An 18,325-nucleotide genomic window follows, 5' to 3' on the forward strand; every position below is an offset into this window, starting at 1 on the left:
AATTGTACTTTTTAGTAAAGATGGGGTTTTGCCATGTTGGCTCAGGCTGGTCTCGAACTCATGACCATATGTGATCTGCCCACCTCAGCCTCCCAAAATACTAGGATTACAGGCGTGAGCCACCATGCCTGGCCAGAGACTCCATTTCTATAAAAAACTTTTAGAAAGTCTGAGTATGGTGGTATACGCCTGTAGTCCCAGCTATCTGGGAGGCTGAGGTGAGGATTGCTTGAGCCAGGAGTTCAAGGCTGCAGTGAACTATGAAGTAGGGTGGAGAGCGGGCATTAGAGCACCACTACACTCCAGCCTGAGTGACAGCAAGACCTTGTCTCCTCCCTGCAAAAAAAATACAAACCCCAGGCCCTTTAGCCACTCCTTTCAGTCCCTGGCAACCAAAATCTACCTTCTGTCTCTATGGATTTATCTATTCTGGACATTTGTTATCAATGGAATCACAAACTACGTGGTCTGCTATGTGTCTTCTTTCACTGGGCAAGGATTCCAGGCTCATGCATGCTGTGGCGTGCGTTCATACTTATTCCTTTTCAGGGCTGAATACTATTCTACTATCTGACGGATCCTTGAGAGGAGTCCAGATGTAGGGCTCAGGAGAGCACTCAAGATGCCACCTCCGGGTGACACACCAGCTGCAAGGGGTACCACCCTCCTCTGAAACCACCTGTTTTCCTTGCTGTTTGCAGAGAGAAACAGGCGGCCGCCAAGTCGCTGAAGCAGAAAGACAAGAAGCTGAAGGAAGTCTTGCTGCAGGTGGAAGACGAGCGCAAGATGGCCGAGCAGTACAAGGAGCAGGTAGCCCCCGCAGCCCAGCCTCCCTCGAGCCCCCAGCCCTCCAGCCGGCCTCCCCTACCCACTCCTCCAACTCTCCTCAACAGGCAGAGAAAGGCAATGCCAGGGTCAAGCAGCTCAAGAGGCAGCTGGAGGAGGCCGAGGAGGAGTCCCAGCGCATCAACGCCAACCGCAGGAAGCTGCAGCGGGAGCTGGATGAGGCCACGGAGAGCAACGAGGCCATGGGCCGCGAGGTGAACGCGCTCAAGAGCAAGCTCAGGTGAGGAGCCCGTGGCCCAGGAAGACCCTGTCTCTCAGGCCAGACAGAAGTGCTGGGGGCTCAGGCTCCCTTTGGCCTGCAAACACCCCCTGTGCCCACAGCCACCACTTCCTTCTGTGGTTTATTCCTGCTCCTCCTTAATCACTAAGCTTAATGTGGGCCAGGCACTGAGGCAGGCCCAGATCAGACCAGGGCCCTGCCTGGTAACAGCTTACCTTCTAGTTTCTTTAACGATCGACCATCTCCCATCCCCTCCTCCAGGTGAGGAGGAGGAAGGGGCTATCCCCACTGTCTCCTCCAGCCTCTCCTTCATTGCATCACTGAGTCTTCATGGCATCCACTGAAGCTGCAACACCACCCCTTAGCACTTCACCTCCTTGCTGACATGCTCTGCTCCTCCTTTCTACCCCTCGGCACTGCTGCCATCTGGGCTGCATTATTCTCGGGTATGGGGGCTGTCCAGCATTCCCGTCAGTGGGAAAAAGATCCCTGAAAAGTAGCAGGTGCTTACATTCCTGGCCTCTACCCACCGGCTGCAGTAGCTCCCCACTCCACCACCCTGCAATGGGACAACCAAAAATGTCTCTAGGTGTTGCCAGAAGTCTCTAGAGATGGGAGGGTACAGCTGCCCCCCCGCTGAGAATTCCTGCTATTACTGGAGTGGGGGCTGTTTTCTCTCCCATGCCTTGGTACCTTGGGGTGTCCCCACTGTTCCCAACGGCTGCTTCCACCACCCTGTCCGTCCATCCCAATTGGCTCCCTGGAGGTTTTAGCTCCAGGCTTCCTGTCTCCCACGCCACTCCTCACAGTTGTCCATGATTTCAACATCCATGTAGGCAACACAGCCTCTTGGTTCCTTACTTTCCGGATGATCCTGCTGCTTCTACCAGCCTAACCAGTGCTCCTAGGAGCCCTCACAGTTTGACCCTCAGGAATCTCATTGTCTGCCTGGCGCCACCTTTCTTTGGCTCTGTCCCCAACAGGGTCTTCATTCCCTCAATGCCATCAGCCTCTGACCCAGTTCCAAACCAACCGTCTAGTAACCCCCATCGCGGAACCTCAACAGCCGGTTCCCCCTCTTGCATTGCTGCAATCACTTGGTGAAAGCACAACCCAAATGAAACTCAAGACTTGGCCGGGCACAGGGCTCACACCTATAACCCAGCACTTTGGGAGGCCAAGGCAGGTGGATTGCTTTGAGCTCAGGAGTTCAAGAGCAGCAAGACCCTATGTCCACAAAAAGCAAACAAACAAAAATCAGCCAGGCGTGATGGCGCACACCTAAAATCCCAGCTACTCAGGAGGCAGAGGTGGGAGGATCAGTGGAGCCCCAGAGGTCAATGCTGCAGTAAGCCATGATCTAGCCACTGCACTTACCCTGGATGAGTGAGACCGAGACCCTGTCTCAAAAAACCCAAAACCCATTCTCCACCTTTTCCCATAGAGCAGGCCTTGCTCAGGGGTCTTCCACACGCCTCCCTTATCTTCTCACTCTCTGTTCTTTTCACTTTTTCTTTGAACTTATTATCGCTCCTCCCCATTGTCACTCTCAGCTGGGGACCTTACTTCCTACTTAAAGTAGAAATGATCATGAAACGTGCACAAGCTCCCACTGCCTCATCACCCTACCTCCCTGCACCTCTGCACACTTCTTTTTTTCCATTTCTGTGCTGAACCCTCTGGCACCAAGCAAGGCCAACACCTCCATTGGACCCAGCCCTCTTGTTCACTCAAGCACATGGCTCCAAAAATCCCTACTTTGCAAGGTTTTCTCTTTCATTTGCTCCATCAGCAAATGGAATAACCTCTTAGCCCCACATCTACCTTGCTACCCTTACTACAAAACTATGTGAATGCCGAAACCCCGTCTCTACCAAAAAATATAAAAATTAGGTGTGGCGGCACATGCCTGTAGTCCCAGCTACTCAGGAGACTGAGGCACAAGAATGGCTTAAAACCGGGAGACAGAGGTTGCAGTCCAGCCTGAGTGACAGAATGAGACTCGGTCCCCCCCAAAAAAAAAAAAGACTGAAGAGCTGCTGGTTCCCCTCGCCCCCGTCACTCTCCCAGAAGCCTCCCATGGGCGACAGCAATGGCCAGATGTCCTCTGACAGAGCAGCAGCATGTGACGCAGCCCATCATGCCTCTGGCCTGATTCACTTGCTTCCCTGGACTTCCTACACACCATCCTCGCCTGCTTGTCCCCCCAATCTGTGGGGTTGTCCCTCTTCCTCTCCTCTGCTGATCCCTCATCTCAAAACCTGCTTACACCAGAGCACCCTAGGGTATCAACTTAGTTCTCTTTTGAGATGCAGTCTTGTGCTGTTGCCCAGGCTGGAGTGCGCAGTAGCACTATCTCAGCTCACTGCAACCTCCGCCTCCTGGTTCAAGCTATTTTCGGCTACTTTTTGTATTTTTAGTAGAGATGGGTTTCACCATGTTGCTCAGGCTGGTCTTGAACTCCTGACCTCATGATCCACCTGCCTCGGCCTCCCAAAGTGCTGGGATTACAGGCGTGAGCCACCGCACCCGGCCTCAGTTCTCTTTTCATCTCTGTCCCCTGTTCTAGGTGAGAGGTCTCAACTAGTCTTGGCGCTTTAGAATTCCATCTATATCTAATGACTCCTCAGTTCATCTTTGAGAAGCCCTAGCTTCTTCCTAGAACCTCAGACTGGCCTCCCGTTCCCACATGGATGACTATAGGCAGCTCACACCAAACGTGCTGTACCCCAAGCCCTGACTGAATGAACCTCTTCACCCCCAAACTGGCCCCTCTCTCCAGCCGAGCAGCTAAAATGAAGTTGCCAACAATTCAGATCACAAACCTCGGGATCCTTCTTAACATTTTTGTCTCCTTTATACCCTACATCCTATCTGTGGGAGAGAATCTGGTCAACGTGCCCTAAACAATCCTGCCCAGGCTGGGTGCAGTGGCTCACCCCTGTAAGCACTTTGGGAGGCCAACACAGGTAGATCACCGGAGGTCAGGAGTTCAAGGCCAGCCTGATCAACATGGTGAAACGCTGTCTCTACTAAAAATACAAAAATCAGCCAGGTGTGGTGGGGCGCACCTGTAATCCCAGCTACTCGGGAGGCTGAGGCAGGAGGATCACTTGAAGCTGGGAGGCAGAGGTTACAGTGAGCCAAGATTGTGTCGCTGTACTTCAGCCTGGGTGACAGAGCAAAATTCGATCTCCAAAAAAAAAAATCTCCAACGTCTAGGACAGCACCAGGCACAGTGAACCTTTATCCCTCGGGTCCTAGATATTTCCCCCGCTTCATTCTCATACCACCACAGCCATGTGCTAAACCTCTTACCACCTTTAATACCAATGACTTGATCTTTTCTTTTTCATTAAGTTTTAACCATACATGCATATAATTGCAAATAAAACATACCACCCCTATATATTTAAACCAGCATCACCTCTATCAACCGGTCACAATGAAATTAATACGATGAAGAGAGTATCAAGTTCAGTATCTAGCTACTGTGGCCACAACTTCATCACCAAGACCTGAAGGCTACTTCTCCATTATAAAGGGAGTGACAACAGCCATTAGCCCCAAATAGACTCTGACATAATAATTAGACCTGTTTTTAAAAAGTTGGAAAGGAAATGACTTTCTCAGGGTGCAGTTCAGTTACCGCATGGCATGCCTGGAAGCCATCGGAAATCACCTCTAGAGTTTGGGGACCACTGCACGAGACAGGGAAAAGTCCAAACCCCTCTGAAAAGGGGAAGAGAGCAGCTGAAGCAGGGCACCAAGCCTTCAGGGAAGAGCCCCACTCGCTGAAGGGCGAGGGCTTGCTGGCCTCCCATGGACAGGAGAGAAACCAGGCCTAAGCTCCCACAGTACAGCTGGGGCCTGGAAGCATCTCCCATGATCGAGGGGGAGAGCTGCTGTCACCGTGAAGACTCCTAGGAGCCAGGTACGGTGGCTCTCGCCTGTAATCCCAGCACTTTGGAAGGCCGAGGTGGGCAGATCACCTGAGGTCAGGAGTTCGAGACTAGCCTGGCCGACATGGTGAAACCCTGTCTCTACTAAAAGCACAAAAGTTAGCTGGGTGTGGTGGTGGATGCCTGTAATCCCAGCTACTCAGGAGGCTGAGGCAGGAGACTCACTTGCAACCCAGGAGATGGAGGCTGCAGTGAGCCAAGATCATGCCACTACACTCTAGCCTTCAGAGGAAGACTGTCCCAAAAAAAAAAAAACCCTCGGACGTGCTCTGCTGGCAACCGGTCCCCCGCCCCTCCTGACAGGCTGGACTGAGGTGATGGGGACACAGCCACTCTGACTCTCTACCCCACTGCTGTCTCTGGTTCCCTTAGGCCCAGTGATTTTTTTAATTTTAATTTTTATTATTTATTTTCAGACAGAGTCTAGCTCTGTCGCCCGGCTGGAGTGCAGTGGCGTGATCCCAGTTCACTACAACCTCCGCCTCACGGGTTCAAGCAATTCTCCTGCCTCAGCCTCTCAAGTAGCTGGGATTCAGGAGCACACCACCATGTCCGGCTAATTATTGTATTTTTAGTAGAGACAGGGTTTTACCATGTTGTCCAGGCTGGTCTCAAACTCCTGGCCTTACATGATCTGCCTGCCTTGGCCTCCCAAAGTGCTGGGGTTACAGGCATGAGCCACTGCGCCCGGCCGGCCCAGTGATTCTTGAGCACACACTGGATATCCCCTGTGGGCTCTGTCCCAGACACTTGAGCCTTTTTGGGCAGCCAAGGGCAGAGTGGAACAAAAAGACCGTTTTTGCCAGTTCCGACATGAACACACACGTAATGCAGGTAGAAGATCTGTCCTGCCTTTTTTAGGTGCACAAAAACATAAAACCGGGCACTAGGGTCCTAAGGGAGGTTGGTAAGCATGCCTGGCTCCTCAGCTAAGAAGGAATTGCAGTGCGAATTTCACCAAGTTTTATCAGCCAGACATATCTCAACAGAAGCCTTACTCTAAAGCCAGACCCACTTACCTACCACTTGGTACACTGCCGGTTACCTCCGACAAGAGCCGCACAAGGCCTCCACCTCTCCCCTCTTGCTAGAGGCCCCAAAGCGAATGAAGAACAACTAGTCATTAATCAAGGGAGATGTGGCTGCAGGTGCCTTGCCTGGGGCTTCTTGGCTTCTGTTCCGACACTGATTTTTCAAACTCACTTGCACAAATGCTTTTACTTCCTTGAACAGGTATAGGAGGTTCTTAAAAGTAGCTCTAAAGGACAGACATTTTCTTTTCTATTTAAAAAACCAGGCCGAGTGCAGTGGCTCACACCTGTTATCTCAGCACTTTGGGAGGCCGAGGTGGGTGGATCACCTGAGGTCAGGAGTTCGAGACCAGGCTGGCCAACGTGGTGAAACTCCGTCTCTACTAAAAATACAAAAATTAGCCGGCCATGGTGGTGCGCTCCTGAATGCCAGCTACTAGGGAGGCTGAGGCAGGAGAATCGCTTGAACCCAGGAGGCGGAGGTTGCTGTTAGCAGAGATAGATCACGCCACTGCACTCCATCCTGGGTGACAGAGTATCAAAAAACTGCTTATCCTTTCATGTACCAGCCTCACCAAGGGCTCTTGGTATCAGATGATTCACTGCAAGGTTGACTTAAGGATGCCTTTAATGCCAGGTGTGGTGGTTCAAGCCTGTAATCCCAAATCCCAGCACTATGGGAGGCCAAGGCAGGAGGATCACATGATGTCAGGAGTTCGAGACCAGCCTGGCCACCATAGTGCAATCCCATCTATACTAAAAATACAAAAATTAGCCAAGCATGGTGGGGCATGCCTGTAATCCCAGCTACTCGCAAGGCTGAGGTGAGGGGATCGCTTTAATCAGGGACTTAGAGGTGGCAGTGAACCAAGATCGCAGCCCTGCACTCCAGCCTGGGAGACAGAGCAAGACTCCATCTCAAAAAAGAGTGCCTTTACTTATTAAATCAAAGCAAATGTCTTTAACAATTAAGAATATACTTAACTGGGCTCCTTTTCGTTTGCTGATGGTAACCTCCGGGGATTCTCTCTCTGTTTCAGAGGGCCCCCCCAACAGGAAACTTCGCAGTGATGCACCAGGTACCATGCCTTCAGCTTCGCAGCTGTGTGTTGTCTCAATATCCATTTCCTTTCTGCCCAGTGCGCCCCTCTGCCCACCCCGAGTTTTAAACCCTTGCACATTTCCACGAAATTCCTGCAAAATCTGAAGGCTTGGATATCTTAGTGCAAAGCTGTCTTTCATTGAAACCAAGATCAGGATGACAAATTGACCTCATCTCTTGACCCACTGTCCTTCCTGCCTCTGGCCAGTGCATGTGACATGACACCCAACAGTGTGCCCTTATCACTGCATCTTGACGAGATGTCAGAGGCTGTGTGTGGCTTGGATTTTTCTTCATGCCAAAAGCCACTCTTACACTGTCAGGGCACTCAGCAGTGCTGTCCTCCCTTGTCCAGTGAAGATACTCCACTGAGTGAATATGACAGTTACACTATCTGGGCACATTCCTAGAGAATGTACTTGGCTTCTAGTTGGCTGGTCTGGGTCACAAGTCAGAAATCACAAAGTTCATGGTAACTGCAGCGCAGCAACCAGTCCTCCCACGATTCAGCTTTCACAGGCTTGTCCGCAAAGGAAATGAGCTCACTGCGATGTCTGACAAATGCCGGGGGCTGCACGTGGCTTGAGTGATGTCTAACTACAAACTGCATTTTCAGCACATGGGGTGGAAGCTGACCACCGCAAAGCCAAGCACAGTCCTGGCAGAGCCGTTTCTGGAGACTTCACGGGCACGTACTGTTCAGGGAATGGGGAATGGACACCCGAGACTCGAGGATGTACACAGGGCCCTTCCCAAGAAAGCACAAAGAGGTCTCTGCTTCTCTGGGACTTGAAAAACTTTTTTTTTTGAGACGGAGTCTCGTTGTCTCCCAGGCTGGAGTGCAATGGCGCCATCTTGGCTCACGGCAACCTCCGCCTCCCGGATTCAAGCGATTCTCCTACCCCAGCCTTCTGAGTAGCTGGGATTACAAAAACCCGCCACCTCGCCCAGCTAATTTTTGTATTATAGGATATCACCAGGTTGGCCAGGCTGATCTCCAACTCCTGACTTCAGGTGATCCATGCACCTTGGCCTCCCAAAATGCTGGGATTACAGGCATGATGAACAACTTTTCATAGGTGAAGTTAGGCAATGTGGATCTGACTTCTTTCACCTCGTGGAGAGGCCAAACCAACCGTCATTTGTGTGCATCTTCATTTTTGGAGAATCTCAGCTTTGCTGTCACCACCAAATACTTAATTTTAGCATGGGGTGAGGTCTTGTTAAGAGCCAGTTTTGTGGGGGAGCAGATGAGGCTCTGGGACACTTCGAGCAGCTCTCCTGCCGGCTCATTGGGATCACAGGATAAGCCGAATTCCAGGGTTGGCTGAAGTGCAGAACCCACCGGTCAGTGGGAAACCAAGTCCTTGCAAAGCAGCAAGTGCTTACATTCAAGTTAATTCCTGAGGCCTTGGATAAGTTGGGTCCAGGAATAGAATCCAAATGCTAGGCCAGGCGCAGTGTCTCACGCCTATAATCCCAGCACTTTGGGAGGCCAACGCAGATGGATCACTTGAGGTCAGGAGTTCAAGACCAGCCTGGCCAACATGGTGAAACCTCGTCTCTCCTAAAAATACAAAAATTAGCCAGGTGAGGTGGCACACATCTGTAGTCCCAATTACTCAGAAGGCTGAGGTGAAAGAATCGCTTGAACCTGGGAGGCAGAGGCTGCAGTGAGCCAAGATTGCGCCACTGCACTCTAGCCTGGGTGAGACAGTGAAACTCCATCTCAAAAAAACCCACAAAAAACCAGATTCTCCAGGATCAGACCCTTTAAGAAAACCTTTAGAGGGGGTCCCTTAGTTCCTGTAACAGATATAGTTGGTGCCAACCTTGGTCTAGGATTTGAAACCAGTTCCAAGAAAAGCACTTGAGCCAAAACAGAGTGTCTTGCAGGCTGACAGCCAAGCAAGCAGCTTCCAATGACCCAGGGCACAATGTATTTCTTAGGTCAAGGGAGCCAAGGGAGCAAATTTATCCATTAAGCTTTTCCAGTTAGCAAATGGACTCTTCCAAGAGCCAAAAAGTCTGTGCCTGGAGCACTGATGAGGAGGTTAGGGACTACTTCTTAGCTCCAGGTTAGCTCATCTGGTTTTTTTTTTTTTTTTTTTTTTTTTTTTTTTTTAAAGACAGTCTTGCTGTTGCCCAGGCTGAAGTGCAGTGGCGCAATGTTGGCTTACTGCAGCCTTTGCCTCCTGGGTTCAAGCTATTCTCCTGCCTCAGCCTCCTGTGTAGTTGGGATGACAGGCGCCCACCACCACGCCCGGCTAATTTTGTATTTTTAGGAGAGATGGGGTTTCACCATGTCGGCCAGGATGGTCTCCAACAAATGACCTCAAAGTGATCCACCCTGCCCCGGCCTCCCAAAGTGCTGGGATTACAGGCATGAGCTGTTGCACCCGTCCAGCCCATCAGGTTTTGAACCTGGAGTTAAAACTGTAAGGAAGCAAGCTGTGTGGGGAGCGTACAGGGAATGGCCAAACTGCTGCTGCTGTCTGCTCTGAATTTGGGGATCCTTCTGAGTCAAGTGCTTGCAAGACAGTGCTAAAAGAAAGACTTGAGGGTCACGTCTACAGAGAGAAGGATGGAGAGTTCTCTAGCACGGCTGCAAGTCCAGAAGCTTCTCTGTGAAGCTAGACTAGGAGTGTTTACTTTGGAGTGGCTGCAACTTTTCAGTCTTTATTCCTGATTCCTGCACTGCCGGAAACCCCCTCCTTTACAGCCAGGTGGGCTTTCCCAGCTGAGGCCTCTCCCATCTTCTGTCAACAAAAGGGTCATATTGGGAGTTCCTCTTCTCAGCGATCATGAATCTCTGGGTCTTGCTTACGCCTCTGATCTTACCTGAGTTGTTCCTTTTTTGAGACGAAGTCTCGCACTGTTGCCCAGGCTGGAGTGCAGTGGCGCCATCTCAGCTCACTGCAAGCTCCACCCCCCAGGTTCTTGCCATTCAGCTTCCCCAGGTTCATGCCTCAGCTTCCGAGTAGCTGGGACTACAGGCACCCGCCACCACACCTGGCTGATTTTTTTTGTATTTTAGTAGAGACGGGGTTTCACCACGTTAGCCAGGATGGTCTCGATCTCCTGACCTCGTGATCCGCCCGATTCGGCCTCCCAAAGTGCTGGGATTACAGGCGTGAGCCACTGCACCCGGCCGAGTTGTTCCTTTTGACTAAAGAATCAGTCACTGAGTTGTGTTCATCCTTGTGGCTTCTTGTCCAGCCTTTGTGTAGGGAGCAAAAGTCTGCTTGCTTCTTTGATGTCCTAAAATAAGACCCGTCTTCCAATTCAGGTCAAACAGGGCCACATGGCCAAAACCCAACATGATTATTTGTTGCAGTCACTGAAAAAAGTGTTTCTTCCGAACAGTGCAGGTCAGCAGCAAGGCGGGTCTGATTTTTCCTCCTCCTGCCCACTCCCTTCCTCCCACCCAAAGTCTCCCCTCACATGACCAGCCCTTCTTGTGAAGTCGAGGTGATAAACTTAGAGAACCAGGGCAGAGAGGAGATGGGAGTAGTAAGGAGAGAGAGAGGGGTGTCCTACCAGCTAGAGCTAAAATCCACCTCGGAGGCCAGGTGCACTGGCACACACCTCTAATCCCAACACTGTGAGAGGCTGAGACAGGTGGATTGTTTGAGGCCAGGAGTTCGAGACCAGTCCGCGTCACATGGCAAAATCCCCCCTCTACTAAAAATACAAAAATTAGCGAGGAGTGGTGGTGTGTGCGTGCCTGTATGCCCAGCTACTCAGGAGGCTGAGGTTTAAGGATTGCGGGAACCCAGGAGGCGGAGGTTGCAGTGAGCCAAGATCATGCCACAGCACTCCAGCCCGGGTGACAGAGACTCTTGTCTTCAAATTTTTTTAAATCCACTTTGGAGGCCAGGTGTGGTGGCCCACACCTGTAATGCCAGCACTTTGGGACGCCAAGTTAGGAGCACTGCTTGAGCCCAGGAGTTCAAGACCCTCTTGGGCGACAATATCAAGACCTCATCTCAATAAAATAATCCACCTTGGATTAACACGTATCATCTCCTTTTCTGATCATTGGGCACCCGTTTTATGCCATGTGTGGTGTGTTCCACGGTCAGCAAAACACATGCAGCAGTCCCTGCGGTAGGGAAGACTCAGTCCAGGAAGCTCCACACCAGCAAGAGGCGCCGTCCCGCCTTTTAACCAGGGAGCCCCTCTGTGTTCCTCACCTCCCCGTCTCTCAAGGCTGCCCTTGTCCATTTCACCTTCCAATTCAAACCTTGAAAATCCACCTCTAAGGCGAATGGGGGTGAGGACATACAGAAGAGAAACAGTATGTTCTCTCTTCATCTCTGCCCCGTGGGCTATGAATAAAGTCAGAAGACAAAATCCCCTCCTTGGTTTTTGGGTTTTTTTCCTATTCTAAATCAAAGACCAGAATCCTGGGGGTTCTCAAATGACCAAGCCTGACATTTTTAAAAGCAGATAGTCTTGCTTTGAAAAACCTTTTCCACTCCCCACAACCAATTTCAGCTGATTAAATTCAATCAATCATGCCTTAAGACTGGCCAGGATTTGTTGACTTCAACTTGAATATCTGCATCTTATTTGTGCCGTGTTTTCTGCCATTAAAAAATAGATGTCTATTGCCATAGGACTACAGCTACAAGTTTAAAATAGATTTATAAAAAATCTATCCCAACCATGAAGGTTTCTTTGCTAAGGAAATGTTTCCTTACAACCCACAGGCGAGGAAACGAGACCTCTTTCGTTCCTTCTAGAAGGTCTGGAGGACGTCGAGTTATTGAAAATGCAGATGGTTCTGAGGAGGAAATGGACACTCGAGATGCAGACTTCAACGGAACCAAGGCCAGTGAATAAGCAACTGTCTAGAGTTTTGCACCACGGCAAGAAAAACCAAAAACCAAAGAACCCGAAACAAAGCAAAACCCAGCAGACTGTACTTAGCATTGTCTAAATCCATTCTCAAATTCCAAACATCACAGACACCTTTCACACAAGAAATACAAAAACCACCACCCTCCAGCCTGGGCAACGTAGTGAAATCTTGTCTATCCAAAAATTTACAAATAAGCTGGGCGTGGTGGTACACGCCTGTGGTCCCAGCTACTATGGAGGCTGAGCCAGGAGGATCGCTCGAGCCCAGGAGTTCGAAAATGCAGTGAGCTGTAATTGCATCACTGTACTCCAGCCTGGGCAACAGAGATCCTGTCTCAACAACCCCCACCCCCACTACCCCTGTATGCTAGGTATAAATTGAATTTTGTATGATGTAAGGGACGAGAAAAACCCAACAGGAAACAGACACATCCTCCAGTTCTATGGATTGTGCAGACATTGAGTTTCTAGAAAAACATATCCATGGTAACTGGTCCCTGGCAATTTTGTTTACATGAAATGGGGAGAAAGTCACCGAAATGGGTGTCGCTGCCACCCCCCCACTTCATTCCCTAACCTGCGAACCTTTCCAACTTCTCACATCAGGCCTTTGAGACTTCTTTCCTCCTCTCCTGGTTTCCACACCTCAGACACGCACAGTTCACCAAGTGCCTTCTGTAGCCACATGAATTGAAAAGGAGACGCTGCTCCCACGGAGGGAAGCAGGAATGCTGCACTGTTTACACCCTGACTGTGCTTAGAAACACCTTCACTAATAAACGGTCATAAATCACAGTGTCGTTGGCTGTTCTGTTGAGCTGTCTTCTAGAGAGGAAAAGAAATTGGGGAAAGCTGGGTTTTGCTTCATTGTCCCAAAGACTCTCTGATGTCAGGGTTATTTCATGAATGGAGAAACTGAGGCCTAGAGAGGTGAAATCAATTGCCTATGACCCCACAGCCAGTAAAAGAGCAGAGCAGAGATGCAAAGCGAGACTAAGGGGGTTATTGGGCCGTTCGGCGGGGTGGGCGGGGGAAGAGAAATAAGGTGATGTGTGGTCCAAGGGCCACTGCCCCCTGCCTTGAAGATGACTGGGAAGAACATCTTCACTCATCAAAACCAGTACCATATGAAAAATACAGGATTTCCTTGATTTTTTAAGTTAAAACACAAGGTCTTCCCAATGAGTCAGTAAACACTTTCTACAAAAGGTCAGATGGTGGCTGGGTACAGTGGCTCACACCTGTAATCCCAGCATTTTGGGAGGCTGAGATGGCAAGATCACTTGAGGCCAGGAGTTGGAAACCAGCCTGGCTAAGAGAGACCCCCTTTCCTATAAAAAAAAAAAAAAAAGTTTTTGTAAGTAAACCAGGCAGGATAGTGCACACCTGTACTCCCAACTAATTGGAAGGCTGAGGCAGGAGGATGTGAGCCAGGAGTTCGAGGCTGCAGTGAGTTATGATCACGCCACTGCACTGCAGCCTGTAACAGTAAGACCGTGTCTCACACACCACCACCACCCAGTCAGATAGTATTTTAGCCTTTACAGGCTACATATGGTCTTGCCAAATATTCATTTTTTAAAACAACCCTTAAAAACATAATAAATCATTCTTAGAGTAAGGGCCATAAAAACAAGCTGTAGACCCTATCCTTCTTTCAGCTTGAGTGTTTTAGACAGACATACCTGCAAGGCTCTGCTCAACACAAACGATACGGTAAACCACCAACTCCGTGGGATCAGACAGATTTGGGAGACCAGAAACATGGCAACGGAGGACTCCACCCTGCGACCAGATGCTAATATGCCTTGAATGACGCACAAACACATCCCATGTACATTTCTAAAAACCTGGCTTGAATAGAAAATTTTAAAAAGATTTTTTCACATTGTATGATTTGGCTAAAAAAAGTTTTTCACCACTCTATAAGAAAACATGGAAGTACAAACATACAAAGCCTCTTTGACCAACAGCCCAAACCGGTTCAACATTCACTTCTCTTGATTTTATTGATCTTTTAAAAAAATAAAAGGACATCTTTTATGGATACAGGTTAGGGTGTTTCTAGGGTAAGAAACCCACTATCGCAGTTTAATTCTCTGCGGAATTTCAGTAGCACTTGGAAAGTTCTGCTTTCAACCTGAAATTTTTGCTGTTTTTCCAGAAAATAACTTAGTAACAAAATGAAGGCTGTGAAGCTGCAGGCACGCTCCAGAAATTAGTGTGTTCTTTAACTTGTGTCCCAAAGAGACAGCAGTTCCTAGCACGCAGTGATGAGTGGACACACCGTGGTGTGTTGGAAATCCCGTGTTCACGTCTTTGATAAGGAGGCCTCCAACAATGATCTCGTGCTTTATTCTTATTTGAAGATCACCCTGGTTACTTCATTATGACTTTGAATGAAGTCCTGCTTAGTGGCTGCATTACCATGGCCACCCCCAAAGACCCCTCGGGGTCCTGAGGCAGAATTCCCCCCGCCCCACCAGGGGACTCAGGAAAATGAATGACTGCAGTTTGCCAAAAGAGGACAGATTTCCCACTGACACTGGTTGGTCTGGAAAATTACTCTGAAAACTCAAACACACCTCTAGAAATCTCAATGAGAAGAAGGCTACAGTCTCAGAGGTTTATGCCGCTTTTTTTTTTTTTGGGGGGGGACACGGAGACTCGCTCTGTTGCCTAGGCTGGAGCACAGTAGCGCCATCTTGGCTCACTGCAACCTCCGCCTCCCAGGTTCAAGCAATTCTCCTGCCTCACCCTCCCAAGTAGCTGGAATTACAGGTGCCCACCACTGCACCCAGCTAATTTTTTGTATTATTAGTAGAGATGGGGTTTCACCATGTTGGCCAGGCTGGTCTTGAACTCCTGACCTCAGGTAATCCACCCACCTTGGCCTCCCAAAGTGCTAGGATTATAGGCCTAAGCCACCACGCCCGGCCTATTCCACAGTTTTTAAAAGGGCATGTGACCTTTCTGTTCTTGGTTATTAGACATGATTTCAGTACACCACAAAGCACTGGGAGATTTTGTTCTGGAAGACAATTCCAGCTGGTTGGGGGCTGGGGGAAGAGTCTCTGAGAGAAGCTCCATCCCACATTTAAAGAGACTTGGGACATTAACACCACCTGTCAAGACCAATCGGGGCCAGGCGCGGTGACTCACGCCTGTAATTCCAGCACTCTGGCAGGCTGAGACGGGAGGATCACTTGAGGCCAGGAGTTCAAGACCAGCCTGGCCAACATGGTGAAACTCCGTTTCTCACTAAAAATACAAAATTAGCGGGTGTAGTGGTACACTCCTGTAGTCCCAGCTACTCAGGAGGCTGAGATAGGAGAATCATTTGAACCTGGGAGGCAGAGGCTGCAGTGAGCCGAAATCGCACCACTGCACTCCAGCCTGGACGAGACAAGGCAAGAGCATGACTGTCTCAAAAGAGTAAGAAAAAAATTTAAAAAGACCAATCAGGACTCTGCTTGGCTTAGCTCAACATGATGGGGTATGGGAGCAACGGTTCTGGCTTGAAATCCTAGCACTCTGGGAGCCCGAGGTGGGAAGATCACTTGAGGCCAGGAGTTCAAGACCACCCTGGGCAACATGGCAAAATCCCGTCTCTACTAAAAATACAAAAAATTTAGCCAGGCCTGGTGGTGGGTGCCTGTAAATCCTAGCTACCTGGAAGACTCAGGCACAAGAACGGTTTGAACCCAGGAGGCGGAGGCTGCAGTGAGCTGAGATCATGCCACTGCACTCCAGCCTGGGCGACAGAGTGAGACTCTATCTCAAAAACAGAAACAACAGGGTAGCCTCATCACCAACACCTTAGAGCCCTTCCCAGAGAGCCCCATTTGTCCCTCTTTGCAATGCACACAGTGGCAGGCAGGGATGAGGAGACATTTCCCAGGGACAAACCCCAGACCACAGATGATGGCCTCAGTCATTGGCTTGGGCCGCAAAGCAAACTACGGAGACTGCTCTTATTTCTCAAACTAACTTAAAATAAAACCTAGTGTAAAAAAGACGACCAAAGGGAACGACTCGCACCGACACCAAGAGCTTCAGCTTCCGTGGTTTTCCTAAAGCAACATCTTGACTACCCCCTGGGCTGACGGCAGTGGCGATGAAGACATGTGTGAAGGCGGCTTCCCAAATTCCAGGCGCTTCCCCAACCTTCAGACAGAGCAAACCAAATTAAGCTGACATGACAGCTGTGACAAACTGGCTAGCACCGGGGCCCACAGAGTTATAAGGGTGAACATCAAGAGTCGGGAGCAGGGTCTCACAGGGTCTCAATTTTCTCTCCTGTGAAATGAAGAAGAGGACACTGGCCACCTGACTCTCAGATTCCAAGGTCACACAAAACGCCCAGTCTCAGACCCACTAGAAAAATCCATCTCTTACCTACTGTTTGTTTATTTTACAGCCTGGGCAACACAGTGAGACCCTGTCTCTACAAAAAATGCAAACAAAAATTAGCTGGGTGTGGTGGCCTGCATGAGTAGTCCCAGCTACTTGGGAGGCTGAGGTGGAAGGATCGCTTGAGCCCGGAAGGTGGAGGTTGCAGTGAGCCAAGATCATGCCACTGCAGTCTAGCCTGGGTGACAGAGCGAGACCCTGTCTCAAAAACAAGGCCAGGCATGATCGCTCATGCTTGTAACCCCCAGCGCTTGGGAGGCCAAAGTGGGAGGATCGCCTGGAAAATCAACCAGAAAACTCACCTCTAGAAATCTCAATGAGGAGCAGACTACAGTCTCAGAGGTATATTCTCAAACTCAAAGCCAGGAGGTTTGAGACCAGTCTCAGCAACATAGCAAGACTTTCTATAAAACATTAAAAAAATTAGCCAGGGTGTGGTGTGCACCTGCAGTGGTGTGCACACAACAGTGTGTGCACCTGCAGTCCCAGCTACTCGGGAGGCTGAGGCAAGATGGCTTGAGTGAGCTGAGGAAGATGAGGCTGCAGTGAGCTATGGTCGCACCACTGCACTCCAGCCTAGGCAACTCAGCAAAATCTTGTCTCGTAGGGAAAAAAAAAAAAAACCAGAAAAATTATGATTTTTTTTTTTTTTTTGAGAAAGAGTCTCACTCTGTTGCCTAGACTGGAGTGCAGTGGTGCAACCTTGGCTCATTGCAACCTCCGCCTCCTGGGTTCAAGTGATTCTTGTGCCTGTCACCAGAGTAGCAGGGACTACAGGCATCCGCCACCATGCCTGGCTAATTTTCGTATTTTTAGTAGAGACAGGGTTTCACCATGTTGCCCACTTTGGTCTTGTGAACTCCTGGCCTCAAGTGATCCACCCTCCTCTGCCTCCTGAAGTGCTGGGATTACAGGTCTCAGCCGCTGCACCTGGCCTAAAAATCCACGTATAAAGGTCTGAAAGTTATGTGCATGCCATGGAAAAGATTCTTAGTTTCCTGCCACGTGTCTGCTACAAACCCATCAGATTCCTATGACTTGGGGCCCAGAGAAATGGCAGTCACACACCTTGCAGAATTCCTGAATCTGAAAGCTGCCCCCCCCTTTTTTTTTTTTTTTCCTGAGACAAGGTCTCGCTTCATCACCCAGGCTGGAGTGCAGGGGCTGGGAACATGGCTCACTGTGGCCTCAACCTCCTGAGCTCAATTGATCCACTGGCCTCAGCCTCCCAAAGCGCTGGGATTACAAGTGCGAGCCACTGTGCCTGGCCCTGATTTTCTTTAGGCAAGAAAATCAATGACACTGTTAGAGTCAGATCTGCACTGTCCCATCGGGTGGCTGGTTTCAGGAACATAGTCTGGCTAGAAGTTAGTGCCAGTTTCTCAAAGGTTTTACAGATTTAAAAAGGAAAAAAAAAAGGCCGGTTGCAGTGGCTCATGCCTGTAATCCCAGCACTTTGGGAGGCCAAGGTGGGTGGATCACAAGGTCAGGAGATCAAGACCATCCTAACACGGTGAAACCCCGTCTCTACTAAAAATACAAAAAACTAGCTGGGCGTGGTAGCACATGCCTGTAATCCCAGCTCCTCAGGAGGCTGAGGCAGGAGAATTGCTTGGACCTGAGAGGCAGAGGCTGCAGTGAGTTGAGATCATGCCACTGCACTCCAGCCTAGGCGACAGAGCAAGACTGTCTCAAAAAAAAAAAATCTTCAGGGCAAGCAGAGCAATGATTGATGCTCAATTCGCCAAATAAGGGCTTTATTTTTATTTAATTAATTACTAACTTTTTGATATGGAGTCTTGCTCTGTCGCCCAGGATGCTGTGCAGAGGCACAATTTTGGCTCACTACAATCTCTGCCTCCAGGGTTCAAGTGATTCTCCTTCC

The 18,325-nt window shown here is 49.7% G+C and overlaps 2 protein-coding genes across 4 annotated transcripts in view; one reads left to right on the plus strand and one right to left on the minus strand.

The window, feature by feature from the left end:
- MYH11 (myosin heavy chain 11) overlaps positions 1–12,822 on the plus strand; it is a 158,421-nt gene extending 145,599 nt beyond the window's left edge. Inside the window, exons 39-42 of one of the 2 annotated variants that reach the window (XM_025371300.1) lie at positions 702–810; positions 894–1,066; positions 7,100–7,138; positions 11,877–12,822. In XM_025371300.1, coding sequence (XP_025227085.1) covers positions 702–810; positions 894–1,066; positions 7,100–7,130 — 313 coding nt within the window. In that variant the 3' untranslated portion in view covers positions 7,131–7,138; positions 11,877–12,822. The remainder of the gene's footprint in view (positions 1–701; positions 811–893; positions 1,067–7,099; positions 7,139–11,876) is intronic. The other variant, XM_025371299.1, reaches the window with a different exon arrangement.
- Positions 1–18,325, minus strand: part of NDE1 (nudE neurodevelopment protein 1) — a 73,625-nt gene that overhangs the window by 8,798 nt on the left and 46,502 nt on the right. The window contains exon 9 of one of the 2 annotated variants that reach the window (XM_025371302.1): positions 16,069–16,194. In XM_025371302.1, the coding sequence (XP_025227087.1) occupies positions 16,101–16,194 (94 nt within the window). In that variant the 3' untranslated portion in view covers positions 16,069–16,100. Of the gene's footprint in view, positions 1–15,381; positions 16,195–18,325 lie in introns of those variants that run through there. The other variant, XM_025371301.1, reaches the window with a different exon arrangement.

Source organism: Theropithecus gelada, chromosome 20, assembly GCF_003255815.1.
Source record: "Theropithecus gelada isolate Dixy chromosome 20, Tgel_1.0, whole genome shotgun sequence".
Taxonomy (NCBI): Eukaryota; Metazoa; Chordata; class Mammalia; order Primates; family Cercopithecidae; genus Theropithecus; species Theropithecus gelada.